Consider the following 17,960-nt stretch of genomic DNA (forward strand, 5'->3'; position numbering starts at 1 on the left):
TGGGAGGCTGGCAGGATGTGAGACAAGAGAGATAGATCAAGTTTGTATTCTGATTGCTCCTTTCTGTATATCCTGGGTTGTAAGTCACAGTTACAATTGTGGATGTCCTCTTGTACACCTGTCAGTGGATTAGTAATTACATTAGGAGGGAATACCAACCATATCCCCTCCCTAGCATGCAGCTTTAAAAATAGGAACTCTAATTTACATTTTCTAGTTCCATAGTATTTTCAAGTTGAATGGTAAATTAAAAGGAGAGACAGACAACTTGGAGACACTGAAGCCTGCAGTTTTGCTGGAGCAGTCACCAGTTCTCTAGCCTTCAAGGCTGTCTCATGGTTACCTATAATCTCCCACCTCCTTTTGCTCCCTGATCTTCTAAATAGAGTATTTTGAGGGAGGGTTCAGGGAGTGCGAGTAGAGGTATTGAGAGGCAAATTTAAAATCAGCAGATTAGCTTTTAACTATGCTTTTGGCTTGCCTATTTTTGGCAGGCAAGCAAAATGTAGACAGAAATAGTATTTTTATACCTTTTTAAAAATGTGGAATGATAAAAATTCTAGGGAGAACTAGTCTCATTTTGTTTCCTCATCTTCAGTTTGAAAAGGACAGGCTGTATTGTGGGATTTCAAAGTATAAGGTCCTGGCATTAGTTTTGTGATCATGCCAGTACATAGTTAGAAAAGATAGCTCCTGTTCTGTTCTGAATGCCAAGAAGATATCACTTTCTAAGCTGCATGTCAGTCTTTGATATTTATTGGATAAAACATCTGTCCTAATTCTTCAGTTTCCTGGCTCCTGTTGTAATTTTACATGCAAGGGATTTTCCCTGATCCTTTCTTTAACATTAATTTTCCTTTGGCTTGTATTTCAGAGGCCAAAGTCAGTCTCTTAGATAAATATTCAGGCAACTGTTTAAAATGAGTCCTTCATTATTTATTTATCACATCTATTATTAAGAAAGCTGCAAGAATAAGTAAAAGTGAAAACCTTGCATTTTGTCAGAATATGAATCTGCACGAACCTGCACAGCCAACTGTACTCAGTGAATTAGTGTTTTTAGATTCAGCTATTCTCACGTCATACGCATGGAAAAAGAATGAATAAAGCAAGTCAAATGCCCATGAAAAAAGGTCTGTATTTGTCAGTAATTTAAAAATGTGTATGAGCACACTGATTGAAGCCTATGGGTGAATTGCAAATATGTCCTACCCATTTTTTCTTTCCTGATTTTTTGTTCTTAAAAATAAGTTATTTAACCCAAAGGAACAATCACATACTTTTTTTCTGTTACATTTTGCTTTTCTTTAAAGTTCTATAGTTATCGTATCAGTAAATAATTAGGGAAATATGGTTTGATCCAGAGAAATAAAGTAAGGAACAACTTCCAGAAAGAGGGATTAGGGAGAAAATTGACTACCTAGGACAGGTATTCTTGATGTTTTTCTTGGGTCTAGAATGGAGTGTAAAATAAAGCAAATAAAGTTGGGTTAAGGAAAATGAATCATTTTTAGAACAAACTGTGTGGTATTCCTTCGTGCAGTTTCAACTGTTGTCCTGCCCTCCCTCTGAAGTTCTGGGCTCTAAATTGAATAGAATCTTTCTTTTGGATACAACATATATAAATAGATGTCAATCACTATCAACATAGTGCCATAATAAATTTAACCCAAAATGTACAGTGTATATGCTGATACTGAAATAGGTATCCCAATGTCTGATGGTTTCCTAGGTCAGAAATAGAGCAACTGGTAAGCTATGTAGCAGTTACCCTCAGGAAGGACAGATGATTGCATAATGCTTATTTTCTTATTCAGAAAATAGGAGGGATGCGAGGCCTCAATTACATGTACACTGAGTCAGAATTTGTTATTATTTAATCCTGCTGAAGTGGAGTTTGCCTTTGAAAGACAGAGGAATAATAGCATTTTCTAAACAAATTGGAAGTACATTTAGACGCCCAGTATGCAGAAGCATTCTCATATTTTCCCTAAGTTCCTTAATATCTATGGACTGCATTTAGTTCTCCTTTAAACGAACTAACCTGTAAGTTTCCAATTTTCTAGGTATAAATGCCATTATAAGAATGTGAAAGTAATAAAACATATTTGCTAATGCACACTTTACTTTTGGCTGGGCATACATGAGATCTGTTCATTTGGGATCATGTATTTTATCTGCCATCTCTCTGTCACCTCCTCAGTTGGTCACATTTCATAGAGACTTCAGAACATTGAAAAGGCTATCTGTATTATCAGTAAATACCATAAATTTATGTTTAGACTATAAACTGATTATTATTTCTAGTATTTCTTGATAAATAAGCTTTGGCAAGGTGTTAAAAATTATTCTAGTGATTATTTAAAGGAGAGAAGCCTAGGAAGCATAGTTTATGTGATCAATGTAATAAACTGTTTCTTAGCTAGAACATTTAGACTGTCTTAAGCAAAAAAATCATATTAAGTACAAAAAGTCATATGATCTTTAATTCAATGACTTTTCTCACTATATTCATCCGCAAATCTTTTTGCTACTTCAACCATAGTATTTCCTTAGACCCATCACTTACAATTCTAAGTTTTTCCTTGTCGGGGGCTGAGTGACTTGTTTCCCCCTGCCTTTGTTAACTTCTAGTTTCAGTATCATGCAACTAAATTATGCTTCTTTAGATATGATATTTTCTGTATCAGATCTTGACTTTTGAAACCAAATATTGTAAGTGGAAAAATCATGGGTTCTGGAGCTAGACTAGGCTGGCCTTGAATCCCATCTCTGCAGTTTCATTGGCCCTATGACCATGGGCAAGTTATTTCACCTTTTTGAGCTCTAGTTTTCTTCCTCCATTATAGAAATATATACCTTATTGTGTTACAAGAAAGCTGCAAGGATTAAATCAGATCAAATGTTGGAAGTGTCTGGCATTAATAACTGTTATTTTATTTTCCTAAATTTGTTCATTTGTCTTTCTGATTACTTTCTGTATTAACAAAAAACTTCTTTTTTTCCCAGAATTGCCTCTCACGGGCCGCATGGTTATTTCTAGGCAAGGTGTGCTTGAGTCTATCAGAAGCCACTTGAGTGTTCTCAAGGTGCATATGCCTGTGCTTCCTTTGTTACTACAATAATTTTTACTTCTTCACCTTCTTTTAAAACTCAGGTCAGAACCCTCTCAAGTTACCATCACTTGGAAAGTTTTCTTGAATTAGCATTAACCCCGGTGCCCTTAAAAAGTCATGTTTTGAGTTTTTTTACAATATGTTCTCAAGTTATTTTCTTCTGACTTCCTCTTGCCTCCTGCCTTTGACATATGCCTCCATTCTGTCGCTAATCATAGTACTTCCTCGTTTTAATTTTCCAAACTCCTTCTCCCCCAGTGTATACAGAAAAGGGCCTGCATCTGTGCTCCTACTCAAACCATTTCAGTGTTAAAGTCTCTCAGTTTGAGAAGGAGTCAAGTGAGGACTCAGAAGTCTGTCCGTTTGAGGAGAACTAAAGGTAGAGTTCTGGCTCAAACATAGGTTTCAGAGAGCAGACACTGCCTGTGGGCTCTACTTGGTCACCCAAGTCAGTGAGACATTGATTCTCCTAAAAAGCGGTCTTTTGGAAGAAAATGTCTTCTGTAGAATAGACAACATGCAAGCCTGACTCTGATAAAAATGAGCAGTTGTACTGTAATCTGTGAGAGCACCATTTTCCTCAAAATAATTATCTTGAATTGATAACAAGCATCTCAGATTTCTTTTTTCCTTATCCATGCTTTATGACTCAGCCCATAAGAGAAAATAAACATGTCCCATAGGTCACAGATTCTATAGTAGTAAGGCTGTTAAGTAGAAGCATCATAATATCTGTGAGGCTGGGTAGATTTAAAACAATTGCATTAATTTATATTGTTTTTTTGTTTGTTTTCAGAATACTATGCATTGCCTAATCTCCATATTCAAATTCAAATAGTACCTACTGACTCCCAACTTCTGAGGCAGATATTGTCTATTTTTTATGTCCATACAATAGCTCAATGACATAGAAATTATCAATTTGCGGGTTAGGACAGGAAAGCTTAAAAAGGTTAAATGGAATTGCGGCCACACAGTTATTAAATGATTCCTTTTCTTCATATGTAGATACTATTCTTTTTACTGTGCTATTTTGCTTTATTTTAGGTATCCATTTTCAATTGGAGAAAAGCTCCAAGTGTGTAATTACAGTGGATATAAAAAAAGGAATTCAAATTAGTAATATCATTATCTCTCTCTGTTTCTAGTTTGTTCGAAGCAGGTAACTGATGAAGCATCTTCCACTAGAGATTCAAGCCTTACTAACACAGCAGTGCAAAGCAAGTTAGTGTCTTCCTTCCAGCAGCACACCAAAAAGGCTCTTAAACAGGTAAGATAGCTGCCATTTATTCTTTGTCCTTCAGTTCTGCATACTTAAGGTAATGTGTGTTTTGCTGATCAAGTAAATAATAACCTAGCAATCAGAAAGCAGAATCTTCCTGAATTCAACCCCATCCATGATATTCAGTTCAATAATTTTAATCTGTGATAAAAAAAAACTAGGAGAGGCTTGACTGAGAACTTTGATGTAAAATAGAAGAAGGAATATGCACCCACTGAAAATATGTAAAAATTTGTATTAACATTTTGTGTGTCTATTTATGATTTATAGTAGTAAATCTGTTGGGTTCATAAATGCATTGCATATTTAAAAAATAACATCTCTATGTTTTTTGTGCTTATCTGATAGTATAAAAATAAATGATAATTTATTTCTTGTTACTGAGATACCTTAAGTTACAAATAAGAAAAATAGTGAGTGTTGCTTACTTATATCTGGAATATTCATTTATGAATGTCGTTTGGTGCTGAATGGCAGTTAAAGTTGCCATATTATCCTGCCGTCACAGAGGCAGTACGGGCCTTTGTGGCCTTGCACTGAGATGGTGCAGGGATAGACACAAGGTTGGGCTCTGGGCACGGACATGCCCTGGTTTGAATTCTTGCTACTCACCTGCTGTCTCTAGCAAGCCGCTTCTCCTCTATGAATCTTAAATTCATTATCTAGAAAATGTGGGAAATAATAGTATCTTGCTCCTGGGATTGATCCGAGAATTAGCTGAGGTAATAGGATGAAAGCACATGGTAGAGTGAGTGGCTCATAGAAATAATAGTGACTTCTGTCATACTGGCAAATGCTAAATTGTGCAGAGAAGAAAAGGAGGAGATGTTATGGTTAGATGGAGCCATCGTATGATGATAACACAAAGAGTGTCAGTAAATGGAAGGTTCACATATTTAATTCTGAATTCATAGTTTCCCCTTGTTTAAGTGCTTTTCTCTGATACAATCATCTATTTTGATCCTTCTATAACAATTCCCCCTTCAGCCACCCATTGATGACCTTTACCAGATCCAGGATTAGAGGTATCATTCTAGCGATATATTTATCACAAGGAAAAGAAAAATTATGTTTTCTAAAATAGAGTTTTTTTAAGTTCCACCAACCACTGAAGCTTCTTAATATGCACATCCAAACTTCTAGACTTAGACATCTCTACCTATCTTCTCCTGTACCTCAGACAAGAAAACATAGGAAAGAAACTTAACATGGTTATGCTGAATTATGTTACCTTCCTATTTCATATTATTGACATTGCAGCATTTATATTGAAGGTAGTAACAGTATTTCACCCTGCATAGGTCAAGTACCCTTTGGAAAGCTTGCCACTTACTGCATTTGAAATGTTTTAGATGCCAGAGAACAAAACTGAAATTGGTGTTGAGATCCCTTTTTAATTGATGAAATAAAAAACAGCTGTAGGTAGCAAAGCCTGGGCTACTCATTCAGACAGCAAATAAGATGCAGGTAATAAAATACTAACCAGAATAGAACAAAAGATACAAAAATGGACACTTGTGGCTGTGGCATTTAAGAAACATAAATGGGATCATAAATGAAACTCATACTTCTGAGGTTCAGTGACTTGGAAAATGTGCACACCATGAAATCTTCCTGTATATGAATGGAAATATAAAGGTACAACTCTCTGTATTGTTCTATATCATTAATTTGTACTTTCATCATTTTGGTTTTGTATTATTTGAACATTTTTTACGATTACTAAAACATTACAAAATTTTAAGTGATTTTTTTGTTTTTGTGTTTTTTGTGGAGCATATATTCATGGGAACTGCCACTGCTTGCTTAGAGTCTAAGCTTTGTTTTAAGAATCCTGTCCTGAAAGCTTCTTAATGTCCTGAAAGAGTTAATTCATTTCTTAAAACTTCTGTTTTCTAACCTATAGCAAATTAGTAACCAGGAGAATATGGCTCAATATGTAGCAAATATGCTAATATTTGATTAATAATCAAATTCAGATTGGAAATATATTTAGAAGAAAAGCTATTCTTGCAGAATTTTGCCCAGATTCCATGTAATTGCTGAATTTCTTAAGACAGCATTGCAAAAATTGACTGAACATGCAGCATTTTAAACTGTAGCAACCTCAGCAAATCTACAGCTTTCTTTTCTTTTGGATAGCTGAATGGCTATGACCATGTAGAATTTTTGTAAGTGTATTAAATACATATATATATATTTCCATATACATATGATCTGTGTTTGTGAATATATGTTTCTTGTGTATGTATACATGCACAATCATAATCATATGAACCTAGGGCCAGCAGAATGATCTTAAAAATAATTACATTAGCTGATAATTAGCTGTTATGGTTTCTAGACACTGTACTCTCCATTTTACGTGGGATATATTATTTAATTCTCATTCAAATGCTTTGAAGTATGTACTTATATCCCCATTTTTCAAAGGAAAAAACTAAGACCCAAGTCAGGTAACTTGCCCAAGATCACCCAGCAAGTAAATCTTAGAGATGACGTTTGAATCCAGAACCGTAGTTTCAGATTCTGCCCTCTTCACAAATACTGCCTTTCAGCATGTGCTATGTAATAGTATAGACGAATTTTTGATACTATCCAAGAAAATCTACATACTTCAGTTGTTATATAGCATATGGAAAGCAATACAGCATAGTTATTAAAAATAGCATTTCTGAACACAGGCTGCTTATGTTCAGTACCAGCCCATACTGATAACACACACTCAAATATATGTCATTGTTATTTTATTAGAAATATGTTGTGATTCAGTAGGACTTTAGTAGTCTATACATTAACCAGCGTAGACTCTTAGAAATAAGTAGATTTAAAAAATTCCTAAAACCAAATAGCTTTATAATCATAAGTGGAGTAAAAAAAATAATTTACAACAAACTGTCTTGCAAAATATGCCAGGCATAATTTCTCAAGTCTGAAGGCCTGTACTTTCTACCCCTGCCTAAAGCATGTTGCTACAGAGAGGGCTACATGTTTACAGGGCTCTTTGATGTCATAGCACTGTTGATTGCAGTGTAATTGTAAGCTGGACAATCTGGAAGCTATAATGTCCCTTGACGATTGACATGGAATATTTTTATTGTTCCCAAATATTTGAGTCCCTTTTACTTTCTAATCCTCAAAACGTTAGTTAACATCATATGTTGGGCATAATTGCATGAATAACATATTGTTATTTCAGTAGTTGTCTTTTTTTTCTGCATAAGCATATTCAGAAGCCTCTGGAGAGCAGCAGATTGCTGATTATTACCTTGTTCCCTGTCTTCTTTCTGCGTGGGTATTTTAGTTATGATCCTAAAAAGTGTAAAAAGATTAGATTTTGAATTTTAAAATATAATTCAGAAAGATTAAATTTTGGAAATTTTAAACCGGCACAAGATAAATTAAAGGTTAAAGAAGGATGAGTTCTGTTACAGCAAGTGACATGGTAGTGAACATAACCTTTCTATGTTGTTTCTGTTGGTTTATTTGACTTCCTTCATTATTTATTTAGGGTGGTAGAGTTTATTCATAAAGTTGCAGATGCATTTTCTTTTTGATATTGCAAAGCAGATCTATTCTTGGTATTTTGCTTTAGCTTTATATGTTTGACCAATACTGTGAAATTCCAAAGGTTATATTGCATGATAGTAGTTTCTGAACATGGGCATTGACATTTATCACACTAGCGGCAATGCAAGTTGTTGGTGCCTGAAACAGCCCGCTGTTTTCTATGTGTATTTCTAATCATTTGACTTTTAGCATTCACAGCATGTGATATTTTCAGATTTTCAGTGGAAGAGTTACTGCATTCGATGCATTCTTAAGCTACATTGCTTGTGTTTTTTTGTTGTTAAAATAAAGCAGGCATTACTTGCTTAAAATTCCAAGTTAACACAAAAGCCTCTGATTTGAAGTTTTATTTTATTTTTTCCATTAGGATAGGAATGAAACCAATCCATATTTTTAGAACTATCTAACAGGCTTTCTGTCTGAAAAATCAAATGTTTATTTAAAGGTTTTTTTTTTCTCTTTTTGGAAGAAAGTATTGCAATATGTCACTGGAGAAAAGCATGCACAGTCAGCATCTTTTGATTTCTTTCCTTGCACTTAGAGCCAGAATTGAATTGATGTGAGTGTGATATGATCTTTACTTTTCCTAGACTGGGTTAGCTATGTTGTGTGTGTTTCCTTTAAAAAGTGCATTTATTTCTAGGGTTAAGCTTGTAAATTTCTTTCATATTGAATAATACCTGGAAGCATTAAACTTGAAATCCAATTATACTCCTTCTCATAACACCATCGATATTGAAATTGTACTCTGTGTGGTTTGGACAGTGGAACATTATACATATGACCGGCTTGAAGGTACATTCCTTCATAGTAGACTGCATTTACAGTCACCATCTGCTTGTTTATTTTGATTCTGATATTGCTTCTTTCTGGATTTGAAATGACAGAATTTAAAGTTGTTCTACAAGATAGTCCATTAGCATTCCACAGTACAGCTAAGGCTTGAGACAGTTGGAGGTGTCTCATTTATATCCCCCCCCCTGAAGTGAATCTAGACTAAAATAGACTGATTATGTAATATCTGTCAAAATAAATCACATTATAGACAAATCAACAGGGCCACCACTAGCTAATTAAGACTCTGATGTGTAATAGAAAAAGCTGCCCCTTCCAAGTTGTCACAACAAAATATAACATCCCCTCTTTTAGGGTACCCCTGTGCAGGACACAGCATCCGTGACTATCTAAAGTGATCTTCTTAATCCTATTTTCTTAATCTATTCCATGAATTTATAATATCCAGGCTGTGAGATACCCAAATATAGATAATCACAAGTTAATTTGCAGATGATTTCTATTATATATGTAGCATAAAGTAAAATAGGAATTTTCTTGTTTTCTTAGACTTTCAGCAAAAGCTCAAAGCTGCAGACAGTATGATACCAGTAACCCTGTTTGGAAGAGAGGTGTTAGACATAGCCTCACAGGACTAAGAGAAGGCCAGATGGTTGATTGAACAACCCCCAACAGATGTAAAAAAAAATAACTCAAGATTTGGGGTGTGTGTGTTCCAAACCTTGTATTTTGAAGGATTATGAGATTTGTTAAATCAGAGGGCTGACCATAATGGCTAGGCTACACGTCGTACAGTGGGACAAGGATGCTGACTGTGCTTGCGGCCTGAGCAGGTGCTGAACAGCTAGTCAAGCATGGGGAATTTGTAAAGACCTTGCCTAGGAAAGCTGCCTACTTAGGTGAGAGGAGCCCTGTGTATAGAGCCTGCACTGAGGGGAAGTGCGGAGGTCAGCTAGAGAGAGCGTGGTTTATGTCAGTGTTGAATGTAGTTTCACAGGCCTGCCAGCAAAAGCCTCTTATGTATCCACTAATGCAGGCCATAAAAATCTAGCAGTTGGCCTTCTGCCTCCCAGAAGGTTATGATGTCATGGCTATGACAACACTGGTTAAGATAACTTTGCTCTAGTCTTCTCACTCCTATTCTGAATCCTAATCCTGGGGATCTCAGAAAAAAAGAAAGAGGAAACAAAGGAATAACAAAATCAGGAAACCCTTTCCCAGTGAAATTTCTGATTTGAGACATAGGCATGGTCTGGGGAGGCTAGAAGGGAAGCTTTATATTTGACCTCATGTTTTTAATCCTGAATATAAGTCCTCCGAACTAATTTATAAAGCCTTGGCAACCATTTTGGAGTTCTTTGCTTTCTCTGTAAACTCCCTACTCCTTTTTTCCATCTACTCCGTTCTTTTTTTGTTTTTTGTTTTTTAATTTCTGGAATAATGAAAAGTTATCCCTGCTAGTGGATGTGATACTATTTTTTTACTTACTGGAGACTCCACAGTTTTCACACAACCACTTTCTTCTTGTCATTTATGTCTCACTTCCTTTGTTGCCTCCAGAGAGGCCATATCTGACATCCCACTCTAAATTGGTTCTCCCCGCCCAAGTTACCCTACTTCATCTTTCTGGCATAATTTTCTTAGCACTTGTATGTGAGTGAAACACTTATATTATTTCATGTATTTCCTTGTCAATCCTTCACTAAAATGTGGAATAATTAAAACTACTATCATATTCACCATTATAAATCAGCAGCACTTATGCTACCATAGAACTGAATAAGGTCTCAAAAATGCATTGGTTGCAGAAAGGATAAGTTATATAAATAACAAAAAATGATATTTGTTGAGTATTTACTATGTAAGGTAAACTCTGCTAACCACTGTTGTGCAGATTTTCTGTTTAAAGCATCTTGCCTGCACTACTGCCTCTGTTTTGTAGGACATTGACCCAAGTCATTTACTCAGCAGCTAGTTAGTTAAATCTTTCTCTACAACTCCTTAACCACTGCATCACACTGCCAATTTTTCAGAAAATTCTGAAATTCTATAAAATTCTTCTGTAATCCAAGTACTTTGGGAGGCTGAGGCAGGGAGATCACTTGAGGTCAGGAGTTCAAGACTTGTCTGACCAACATAGTGAAACCCTGTCTCTATTAAAAACAAAAAAATATTAGCCAGGGGTGGTGGTGCACACCTGTTATCCTAGCTACTTAGGAGGATGAGGTGGGAGGATTGCTTGAACCCAGGAGGCGGAGCTTGCAGTGAGCCGAGATTGCACCACTGCACTCCAGCCTGGGCATCAGAGCGAGACTCCATCTCAAAAAAAAAAAAAAAAAAAAAAAAGGAAAAAGAAAATCTTTTTATATAGTAGGCATTTAGTTTTGTTTGCCTACAGACACATAATGTGTGTCAGTGCTTTTAAAAATATTGTACTAAGAAATAGTCAGGTTGTCTGATCAGGAGACATATATTCAAAAAACATCATACAAACAGGCTCAATATTGGTCACCTTCCTTTATCCTTGCCTTGACTATACCTTGTCTTTTTAAAATTAAAAATTGCTATGGGTTTTTATTCTTATATTATTTTTATTATGGTTTTCTTCTGTCTGATTACTATTTTTTCTATAGCAGAGTCCTCTCAGCTCTAGAAATTGAGGTCAAAATTTTCGTTGCTTTAATTATTATTTACCACAAATGCTCTAAAAAGACATGCCAGCTTTGACTTTATGATTCCAGCTTCTAGTTAGTTCATCTTTTTTTCCCTAAATATTTTCTAAAATAAACTCTAACCACACACACACACACACACACACCACACACACACACACACACACACAGACTATTTTTAAAATGTCTATTTTTTTTTTCCATGAGAAGTAGTTTAAATATATGCTATAAAGACTCCTAAAAATTGATCACTCTTTATGCAGGTTTAATTGTTTTGTGAAGTCTTACATAATGGGCAAAGATGGACTTAATTGTAATTTAAATTGCTATGCTATGTTGCTGTATTCTGTTTTATTATTGGATTGATAGGTTAATTTCTATAAAGTACTTTGAATTCTTATACAATGCTAGACAGATTGATTCAATTATGTGCAAAATTTATGTGCAATTATGTATACACCTTGAAGAAAGTAAATGTCTTAAATATTTTATAACACATATGTCCTCATTAAATATATTAATAACAGCAGGCTAAAGGTGAGAAGGATGGCATCTTATTAATCTTTGTATTTTTTGCCCCTCTCCCATATATAGTACCAGGGTACTTTATGAAAACTTAATAAATGTAAGAATCAAAGAAAATATGTCTTATGTTATCATTAGCAACCATATCATTTGTAATGGATTTCCCAAGCCTTTACTTTCTCATCAGGCTTTAAATCTTATCTGAATAAGTTGTCTGCATAATTTAAATGCTTTCTCTCATTTAAATGGTATTTAATTTTCACTTGTATAATTATTTGATTGCTAAATCTTATGGTTGACAAGTTGGACATCAGCTAATACCCTTTGCAAATAAAAGGACATCGTTTTTTGATAGCAAGGGGAAATACAGTCAAGGCAGTCTTTCAGGAGATTCTGACAACTCTCAGTCGAAGAACATTAATCAAGTAACTGGGATGTTGTAAAATTGGTAGAAATTACACAGAAACTAGGAATAAAAAGGATTGAGGCAGTATGAAGCCAGCCTTTTAACCTTTTGAGGAGTTTTAGCATTCCTGTGGCTGTGAATTTAATGGCTCTTCAGTTTCGTGTGCTTAAGACCCTTTTTATTACAGGTAATTTTCTGTATAAAGTGATCAGCTAGATAAGCTGTATTTCAAAACTTTTAAATGTCTTTTATTACATTACCATCACCGTGGTCGATTCATTTATGAAACACAAAGTGCTCCCATTTGGACAGATTTATTCTTATATTCATTTTTTCCTGGATTTGCTAGAATCTGTCATGTTCGTGTTCTGAAGGTTAATGCCCAAAGTCAAGCAGACAGAAGCCAAGTGCTGCAAGGTTTCCAAGATTAGGACTGATTCCCTTCACAGAAATAAAAGATTCCTGCCATGTTCAGTGATTTTGTGCAGTGCTCCCCACGGCTGAGTGAGTGCATCAATACTGTAGTCCTTACATGCTGTACATACTGATGACACTCAGTGTTAACTTGATTGACTGAGCGGTGCGCTGGAGAGGACGCACCTGCGAGAGAAGTGCAGACACATATATTTTTATCCTGGTTTCGAAACATTTATTTTACATTCATTTGACTTGGGAGTCATAGTTTCAAATTCCATGGACTCTCAAGCCACAGTGCTAAGGTAGAAGAAACCATTAAGTGCTGCTTTGTTGTTAGAATTATACTGAAAATGGTCTCGGGCTTATACCCTTTGCCAAAGCCTGATTTTATGCTTTTGAGGGAAAATGACATGAAGGTAACTATTAAGAATCCTGAGAAATTAGGGGCTCTGTGGAATTTAAGTCTCTTAAGAGGTTCTATGTAATGATGGACAAATGAGTCACTTAATTCAATTATGAGAAATTATTTTGGCTATATTTTTATGTTATATCTTTTTATGATGTTTTGTAGGCTTTGAGGCAGCAGCAAAAAAGAAGAAATGGAGTCTCAATGATGGTAAACAAGACTGTTCCTCGTGTTGTTTTGACACCATTAAAGGTGTCTGATGAGCAGTCGGATTCGCCTTCAGGTAAAGAGCTGAAATATCATATGCTTGGCCAGTTTCTTCCTGGAGGAGACTTCCTCACTGAAAGAGATGTCATGATTTTTTTTCTGAAACTGAATAATACTTCCACTTGAGGTTTGGTTTAATTTCTTTATACCTTTGACTCAGTGATTCAAAAATATAGACTATTTCCAGTTTAGAAAAGAAAAAGGTAGCAGCTTGCTTGCCTCATCATCAGCAAATGTCTTCATTTGCTAATGACAGTAGGTGTAAGAAAATGTGTAGGTGAATTTTGTTGTTGTTGTTGCTTTGGCTTTTGTTTGAATGTTGAACTTTAAGGGTGGACCACATGCTGATGTGTAATACCATCAAAAGCAGTTCTCTGTGAGTGTGAATTTGTTTTTCAGTCCTGTGCTGCAAAGTCAGAAATCCTTTTATTAGTTTTTGTGTTCTGGCAGCATTCTTCTCACCCCAGTGCAGCCCTGACCTTTTCTTCTAATTTACCTTGTGTCACTTTATCGGCTATGTACTATTCTATTTATTGTAGATTAACGTTTGTATTTTCTGTTCATACTTCAACATAAAGCTATTTATAAAGGTATAATCTCTCCCTCTCTACAAGATTCCTTTCTTTTTCATCTTTCCGTGTCTGTCTTGTGTTGTCTCAGAATGGCATAGTATTGTTCAAGCTTATTCGTGTATTTTACAAAAGACCTGACTCTATTTCTTTTAAAAGCTATCAGATCAATGAACGTAGTTTTGACTCCACTATTAGGCCATCTGTTCTTGCTTTTTGTTCTGTTTGATTGATTTATTGGGCTTCTCTTTTTATATCCAGTAGGGGAATCAGATTGTGGCCAAAGGTAGTGTATTAACTCTAGAAAAGGAGATTATATCTACAGTTCCTCAAACAATTTTAGATTTTTCTTTTCAAGGACAGCTAGAGAAGATAATGACATAATAACTATTTCCTTTTTTAGGATCTGAATCTAAAAATGGTGAAGCAGACAGTTCAGATAAAGAAATGAAACATGGGCAAAAATCTCCCACTGGAAAACAAACAAGTCAGCACTTAAAACGATTAAAAAAGTCTGGTTTAGGTGAGTGTTTAATAGACTATGCCATTTCACATTTTAGGAATTTGTGTTTTTTCAGATAAATTATCTAAAATTTTCAGAACATTTTTTAATGATTAAACAAGGAAATAAAAATTTCCCTCCATTTATCAAAACCAAAAAGAATGCTAAATAAGGAAACATTCTAGTTACAACTGAATGGTCTTAAGCCTATTACTAAATTTGTGAATGATAATATTGGATGAAGCAGAGGGTAAAGATGAGACTTAAAATGATACATGTAAAATAATTATCTGCCGGGTCATGATACTATCTAATGTGCGGTGTTTTGTCTGTGCAACTAGGTTTCACTTTATTGGAATATGCTGTCTTGGAAGAAAAAAATGCAATCTTTATAAAGGGCTCACTGAACTGGAGAGTACATTGTCAGTGGGGTCTGCTGCAGTAAAATTGCTCTTCCTTGCTTTTTGTCTATGCTTCTTAAAATATTTAGTAGTGCCTGTCTGAAAAAATGTAAAATTGCTGAGAAATGTTGGAGACACAGGCCACGGGTCTTTCAAATCAGCACCAGGTTTTCTTCAACATACTTCTTTCCTGATAACTTTTCATCAGGAACCCCCAACAGCATTCAGGGAGAAAAGAGCATGAGAATTAGAAAGACAAAAATAAACATATCCTGGTTTGAACATTAGAATTCTCAACTGCCACTGGCTTGTTGCTGTACCTAGATCCTGATGGCTTCATTTCTCTGAGTTGTTTTACCTGTGAATAGGATCATGATAATAACCTGGATCGTTATAATATTTTGTAAAATGTTTGGCAGAAACTGCAAATTTATTGACGTGAACTTTATTACCTGTTCTGCCACTTACTTTCTTGGCAACTTGAGATAATTCTTATTTGCAGAGTGTATTTGTTTATAAAATTCAAGATTTTATCTGATTTTTTTTTAGTAAAGTTTTGTCAGTTGCTACTATATGACAGACATTTTGCTAAATCTTGGGACATACTTCTAATAAAAAGACTTTAAATAGGATTTATTTATATTTAAATAAGAGACCTTTAGGAAAGCCAAATCTCTTTTTTATTTAAAGTCTTTAAATATAGCATACTTCTTTGTTTTGCATTATTTTAAGGCCAAATAATTTTAGTTATTCTCTATCCCAAAAGGTATGTTTGTGTATAACCATACTTACCTATACATGGACATATTCTTTCCTAATACTCTGGGTGTTGTAAGTATTTTAATATAAGTAGCTTCTGAAATAGAAAACTATAGTGGGAGAATGATAGATAAAGAATATACTAAAAATCCAAAACAGTACCACATTATCATACACTAAGGGATTTAAACATCTGCGACTTTTAGTTAAAAACAGCTACCAACCTCTGTAAAGTTAGTGCCATGTAATGAGTGTACGAAAATTTAAGGCACAGGGGCATCCCCATTTATTTCCTTAGTAATTTCAGGAGCGAAAGTTACTAAGGTATACCCTTATCAGTATCCTCTCAGGGGCTGAGATCTTCAGTCTTTTTTTTTTTTTTTTTTTTTTTGAGACAGGGTTTCGCTCTTGTTGCCCAGGCTGGAGTACAGTGGTGCCATCTCAGCTCACTGCAACCTCTGCCCCCAGGTTCAAGTGATTCTCCTGCCTCAGTCTCCTGAGTAGCTGAGGCACTGCCACCATGCCCAGCTAATTTTTGTATTTTTAGTAGAGACAGGGTTTTACCATGTTGGCCAGGCTGGTCTCAAACTCCTGACCTCAGGTGATCCGCCTGCCTTTGCCTCCCAAAGTGCTGGGATTGCAGTGGGCCACCATGCCTGGCCCAGGATTTCTTGTATTCTGATTTTTGTACCTTGAAGTCCATGCTCAATGAATTAGAGAATCAGAATTTGTTTTAATACTGAGAGTCAACTGAAAGATATAAAGACTGATATACAAGCCTGCTTTTAGGAAATCCTGCATGCCACTAAATACCTTATGTGTTAAATATCGTGTTGCTGAAGTATTTCCGCTGACTTGTTAGCAAATTAAAAGATAATGAAAGAGCGCCCCCGATCTTTCAAACCTGCTTTGTTCTAGACTACAAAGTAATGGAGATAATGAAACTACTTTAATGGAGGAATGGAGAAGTGAAGTCACATTCACTGGCCATATATAATGGAATGGTCTAGGTATTTTGACATAAGTTATGTCTTTTAATTTTACTTCAATTTTGTACAGTAGAATGACGTCTGTTTTACAGCTGAAGGAGCTGAGATCCTGAAGGGTTAAGGAGGTTACATGAAGATGACACAGCTAAGTGATACAAACCAAGGCATATCTAACTCCAAAGTCTAAGCCATTCATTTTGGATAGAATCTGAATGTCAAATCATCTAACCTATATTTTAGACCTGTAGGTGCCACTGAGGGAAATACAAGAAATGACATGGTGAGACTACCATAGGTGTTAAAGTGCAGGTCTAACTACACATGGAAGGAGAGCTAGCAATTGTAAGATTTCTCACCCTATCCTGTATCAAACACAAGGAGGAAGAAGGTGAGATTTAAAATAAGCCAGTTGAAGTACAATTCTGTCAAAAATAAACTGCAAGTGTTTACTGGGTAGGAACTGTGACTGGCTGACTAACCTATCAAGCAGCTGAATGGAATGGCTTATTTTGTGCAAATGAAGTCAGTAGTACTTTCAAAGTTTCCAATATATGCCCAGCAGTAGAAAATGAAAAAACATGGAATGAAAGGATGGGCCTTAAATGTATCCATCTCCAGAAAGTAACCCATGTCTTTTTTTTTTTTTTTTTTTTTTTGAGACGGAGTCTCGCTCTGTCACTCCAGACTGGAGTGCAGTGGTGCGATCTCGGCCCACTGCAAGCTCTGCCTCTCAGGTTCACCCCATTCTCCTGCCTCAACCCCCCGAGTAGCTGGGACTACAGGCGCCCACCACCACACCCGGCTAATTTTTTGTATTTTTAGTAGAGACGGGGTTTCACCATGTTAGCCAGGATGGTCTCGATCTCCTGACCTCATGATCCACCTGCCTCGGCTTCCCAAAGTGCTGGGATTACAGGCGTGAGCCACCGCACCCAGCCACCCATGTCTTTTTTAGACAATGATGTTTTTAATGCCCTGTTAGAATCAGACTGATATTTAATACTCTGTAAGGGTTATTTACATACATTCTGCTCTTTTCCATTAAGTTGTTAACTCCTTGGAACAGTGGCCTTTCTGTCTACATCTGTAGTCCTTACTACAACCATCATAGCCCTTCTGTTTAGTAGGTTCTCAATGAGTTCGGAATGAATGACTGATTCTAATTAACTGAATGGCCTAGAAGTTTGGATGAATGAATGACACATCCTAGGGTGTCCATAGTGAAGCTCCTCCTATCTTCTTGAATAAAAATGATCCTGTGTTTGTGGAGAAGGTCATTCTTTG

At 35.7% G+C, this 17,960-nt stretch overlaps 1 protein-coding gene across 5 annotated transcripts in view; it reads left to right on the plus strand.

Moving 5' to 3' along the window:
• ASXL3 (ASXL transcriptional regulator 3) overlaps positions 1-17,960 on the plus strand; it is a 174,004-nt gene that overhangs the window by 79,726 nt on the left and 76,318 nt on the right. For all 5 annotated transcript variants that reach the window (XM_054671753.2, XM_054671750.2, XM_054671752.2 and 2 more), the window contains 3 exons: positions 4,265-4,386; positions 13,355-13,472; positions 14,429-14,548. In XM_054671753.2, coding sequence (XP_054527728.1) covers positions 4,265-4,386; positions 13,355-13,472; positions 14,429-14,548 — 360 coding nt within the window. The remainder of the gene's footprint in view (positions 1-4,264; positions 4,387-13,354; positions 13,473-14,428; positions 14,549-17,960) is intronic.

Source organism: Pan troglodytes, chromosome 17, assembly GCF_028858775.2.
Source record: "Pan troglodytes isolate AG18354 chromosome 17, NHGRI_mPanTro3-v2.0_pri, whole genome shotgun sequence".
NCBI classification, from domain to species: Eukaryota; Metazoa; Chordata; class Mammalia; order Primates; family Hominidae; genus Pan; species Pan troglodytes.